Genomic DNA, 5,000 nt, shown 5'->3' with positions numbered 1-5,000 from the left:
AGATAGGGAATGTTAGGATATTTACAGCATAGCATCTAGTACAGCACAGTGTTTTATTTGTATAGTATAGTATAGTATAGTGGATAGTGTATATAGCCTTTATTTATGTAAACCAGCTCTTTTCCCTTCTTGTTTTTAGTATTTTTTTCCTAGCACCAGGGGAGCCCCCCCTCCCAAATTTCGTTGTATGGTACCTGTACTATATCAATGACAATAAAGACCATTCATTCATTCATAAGATTGAAGAATGATGATGATGCATGGGAGCACTCTGGTCATCTTCTTACCATATGACTCACGCCAGTCTCTTTTCTCTTTCATATAAAAACACTGTGTTTTCAGACAGGCTAGAAAGAAACCATAACAACAATGGGGGATTTTTCCAGACTGAAATTTATTCTAATGTAGTGAAGTGGAGAGCAGGACGTTGGGGATAACAGAGGCAGTTGAGATGGTAAGGCCTATAGGAGAAGCTTATCCCAGACGCACTTTATGACCGTTGAGGAAGTGTGACACTTTCACCATCCCGTTATTCACCTTCCTAAGAGACAGATAAGCAGACAGATGGGCAGAGTAAGAGAAAGACGAGAGGGGAAGAGAGAGACATCATTTCTATTGACTGTGTTTGAAGTGCTTTTGTTGAGTTTTTGTTATTGTGTGACTGGATAAAAAAAACAATAGGCCTACTGTCCATGCACATCCATTTTATCTCCAGGTGCAGTGAACAACAGTTGTCAATGGAAACTAAGAAAATACCTGCACACTGTCCTAGAGGCTCCCATTCAGATTATTGCTATATTTCAGCCAAGAAATTCTTCAAACCTAACACCTAAAACCTAACCTAAGACTTACTTGATTCTAATGTTTAAAAAAAAAACTGCATGGGATGTATATAAAGACTCAGGATACTGTACAAAAAAGAAAAGATCAAATCGTAGTCAAGATCAAAGAAATGGTGGAAGAACTAAGGAAACTATGGGGAATAGTGTCTCTCAGGACCCATGCCATGCTGCAGGAAGGCCAGTCTGAACAGATGAGTCTGTTCTTGAATGTATTGAAACTATCCGAGCATCGGATTGGCTGGTGGAAGGGTGTTCTACAGATACCAGTGTGCAGGTATTGTCTTCTGTTTGACTGTGTAACTCACGCCTTTGTCTCCAGGTAGGTGAGTGCACGGTCTATCTGGCTCTGAGACACTTCTCCGTCCACTTCGGCCAGGTAGGAGTAGAGGAAGTGAAACGTCTCAAAGGGGACGCAAGCGTCCGGGGGCTGACAGGTGCTGTCTGAGTTCAGGATGTACAGTGCATGTATCATAGAGTTCTTAATCGTCTGAGAGAGAGAGAGAGAGAGAGAGAGAGATTACAGTTCAAAGTTCAAAGAGATATGTGTGTGTGTGTGTGTGTGTGTGTGTGTGTGTGTGTGCAATGTGCATCTACAGTATGTATTATTGAGTGTTACATTTACATTTACATTTTTGACATTTAGCAGACGCCTTTATCCAAAGCGATTTACAACAAATACATTTGTCTAAGTAGGTGAATCATCTATCCATTAGTCATAGCAAGAATGTGTGTGTGTGTGTGCGTGCATGCGTGTGTGTGTGTGTGTGTGTGTGTGTGTGTGTGTGTGTGTGTGTAGTACCCCTCCTAGGTAGCTGCAGCCCATTGCGAAGAACTTCATCCAGTCGATTTCATTGCCAAATTCACCCACGGTCCAGATGTGTCTGAGGAGATCATCAGCCAATCCAAACGATCGCCATACCTTGACTGCCTCCTTCGCACTGATCACCAAGTCTTGTTTAAACACCTGAGGGGAAGTAACAGGAAGGCTATAGTTTGCTATAATACCCTTAACATTCAACGAGTCTACCTGATATAGGGTAGCCTAAGACGTGTTTCACCTGTAAGCATTTGTAAACCCTTGTTTGTGTGTGTGTGTGTGTGTGTGTGTGTGTCTGTCTCACCTGTGCGTGCATGGCACTCAGAACCTCAGGCGTGAGGTCCATGGAGCTGGGAGTGACCTCTCTCTCGCTTGTCTCTTTCACGGGCAAGGCCTGACCCGAGACCAGCGCACTGAAGTACCTTTAGCAAAACACTGACTTTTCAGGCTTTCTTCATATTATTAAAATAAAATACATTAACATACTAAAGGCCGCCTATGTAGGCCTATCACGTGACAGTCACATTCCCTAGCCAGAACTCACAGTAAGGACCATTCCAGCAGGTCTTCTGGTTGGGTTCGGATGGCGGCTTTGGTAAACGTCTTCAGAATGTCCGGCAGCTCAGGCGGGATGACCACCTGTTTATCTGTGTTGTAAGCCATGCTGAACTCAAGAGAGAGACTGTCCAAAAAAACACCAGTAGTCTGAAATAAAGGACAATAACTAATAAATATCAAGATTATTGATCATTGAGATTATTGATATTGATGGTATCAAGATTATAATACCATTATAAACAGTAGTCTATAGCCAAACTCATGTGTAACCTAATGCAAAAGGGGCAACCAACCCTGTGCCACAGACCACAGTGCGATCAGCGCATCAATGTCCACGGGAAAAGCGGAGAATGAACCACCCGGTGGGAAACGACTTAATTTGTGCCGAGTTGAGCCTCCCGCGTAACAAACACTGACACGGTAACGGCTATTATGACGTCAACTCAAGAGTGTATTACGCTCTAATGAGACAACCTTCCGCCAGGGGGCGACCGAGCTCCATATTTAACAGAGCCTGATAGGACTGATATTTAGTTGCAAATACACAGCTAAAAGCCTAAGGTATCAGATTAGGCCTGCATTCATTTATTTGTGTATTAAAATAATCCCCAGCCCATGGCATCAGCTAGTCTTCCTGGAGTCAGAATCCATTAGATCATCTTCATCACATAAACAACATTCACATGTGTGTTACATTATGTTCATCACATGTTCACCTCTAATGATGTTACATTAACAAAGAAAGCGGCCATTCATCTGTAGACATTTAATGACTTTAAGCTGATGACATTTTCCTTGTCGAGGCTGCACGTTTTATAGTCGCTATACTTTCCCATCCTTAGTTTGAATGTGTCATTCCCAGATGCACTCCCATGTTATCTGATCTGCAGTAGCCTAGGTAAGCAGAATAGCCTACTATTCAGTTGAAACGTAAACTATGAGGGATAACATGTTGTATATGTTTTATCACAGTTACTTAACAGTGCACCTTCTCTTGCAATTATGGAGATATCTGACTGAGGCTCCGAAATCGGTTTGACGGTTGCACGCGCCGCGGTCTCGGTGCAGCAGCTGAGCCAGCCGTGCCGCGTGCGCCTGCGTGTTATTTGACGGTAACGGGAGCCTATTGTAGACTGCATGGTCGATCGTAGTAGACACGGGAGTCTTCTTCTCGAGGCAGCACACAAGCCTCCTCGGGCATGGTCTCTTTTACTCAACAAGAAGGATGTGATGTTATGTGATGTGATGCCGTGCACCGGGATCCCGGTGACTAGCGAATGAGCAGCGGACGGTTGCGCCCGACGGACGGGGATCTGATCCAGAAACATGGGAAGGGGCCGCTGCTCGCTGACGGACTGACTTCTTCCCCGATAACATCATCAGTGGATATAACGGGGGGGTCCGGGGGGGTGGCGGGGGGAGAGAAACGCGACCGACCAGCCTCCCGAGGAGGCCAGGCAGGGGGATCTTAACTGAGAGGAGGAGAGGATGAATCCCGGGGACCCTGCCCAAATCGGACCCGTAGAAACGGGCCAGGACGGGCTGGCTAAAGCAGGTGGGCTCTTATAACAACGGTAGCCTCCTATTCCATCATGAGATCGATGCTGAGAAAAGGCCAACCGGCTAACCACCGGGGTTGGGCACATCTGCCAGACCCTGGAAAGGGTGGGTGCACCGTTACCGTAGAGGAATGTGCCTGGCCGTTAGTTTTTGGGCGGTGTGTAGTGTGTGTGTGTGTGTGTGTGTGTGTGTGTGTGTGTGTGTGTGTGTGAGTGTGTGTGTGTGAGTGTGTGTGTGAGAGACAGAGAGAGAGAGAGAGAGAGAGAGAGAGAGAGAAAGAGAGAGGGAGAGAATGGTTTTTTTCATAATGCGAGCATGAGACTGTTTGTACAGTATAGCTTAGCTTGCACCATTTGCTCCGCGGTGGTCTCACACGATTAGAGTAGCCTACAGACACACCCACAGTATCCTTATGAACATTTGAGCCATGCATAGGCCTATAGCATATTTCGGTTTGAATGTTACACAACCGTAAATGGGTGAGCACGCACGGGCCATGATGTCTCCCTGTCGGTCCGTTCATTCTGTCTGCGCGCGCGCTCGTGTGTGTGTGTGTGTGTGTGTGTGTGTGTGTGTGTGTGTGTGTGTGTGTGCGTGCGTGCGTGTGTGTGTGTGTGTGTGTGTGTGTGTGTGTGCGCGCCCGCCTTGTGTGTAACCTACGCTATGGGCCACTAACCTACAATAGCGTCTCCTGTGTGCGCCGGTGCGACGCGGTTCTCTCATTTACTGTCATTGGTACTACTGCCGCGTTTCCTCTATTTCTGTCCAGTTGGCAAAGGGTGCTATGGGCGTTAGCAGCATTGCCTTGGTTCACCTTTCTTGGACTATTGTGGTCTATATGGATCAGAGCTCCTCCCTATTTGACTGTAGGCCTGTAGGCCTGTCTGTCTGTCTGTCTATCTGTCTGTCTGTCTGTCTGTCTGTCTCTGTGTGCCTGTATATGTGTGTGTGTGTGTGTGTGTGTGTGTGTGTGTGTGTGTGTGAGAGAGAGAGAAAGAGGGGGGGGGGAGAAAGATGGGAAGAGAGACAGAGACAGAGAGAGAAAGAAATTGGTGTGTGTCGGTGTGTGTGTTGCCTCTCATGATTGAAGTCCCACCCAGCTGCATCCCAATACTACAGTAGCCTCCTCTCCTCCTCCGCTCCTCCTCTCCCCATTCCCCTCTTTCATCTGCACTGATCTCAGATCAGGTTAGGCAAAAGCAGTATGGTGAATACCTATACCT

At 46.5% G+C, this 5,000-nt stretch overlaps 2 protein-coding genes across 2 annotated transcripts in view; one reads left to right on the top strand and one right to left on the bottom strand.

Annotated features, from left to right (window-relative positions):
- Window positions 1–474: 474 nt before the first annotated feature.
- LOC308154055 (ropporin-1-like) lies at window positions 475–2,322 on the bottom strand (the record flags this gene model as incomplete). The annotated part of the gene is made up of 5 exons (XM_080527235.1): window positions 475–541; window positions 1,148–1,329; window positions 1,642–1,806; window positions 1,964–2,081; window positions 2,204–2,322. The coding sequence occupies 5 exons, from the start codon at window positions 2,320–2,322 to the stop codon at window positions 475–477; spliced, it is 651 nt and encodes a 216-aa protein (XP_080383361.1).
- A 1,383-nt stretch (window positions 2,323–3,705) lies between these two features.
- kalrnb (kalirin RhoGEF kinase b) overlaps window positions 3,706–5,000 on the top strand; it is a gene marked incomplete at both ends in the record, with an annotated part of 41,982 nt that continues 40,687 nt past the window's right edge. The window contains one exon of the mRNA XM_080527800.1: window positions 3,706–3,772. Within this exon, the coding sequence (XP_080383926.1) occupies window positions 3,706–3,772 (67 nt within the window). The remainder of the gene's footprint in view (window positions 3,773–5,000) is intronic.

Source organism: Nansenia antarctica (assembly GCF_963989245.1).
Source record: "Nansenia antarctica genome assembly, chromosome: 3".
Taxonomy (NCBI): Eukaryota; Metazoa; Chordata; class Actinopteri; order Argentiniformes; family Microstomatidae; genus Nansenia; species Nansenia antarctica.
Note: the sequence above shows the minus strand (reverse complement) of the source record. Positions and strands in the feature narration are given on the sequence as shown.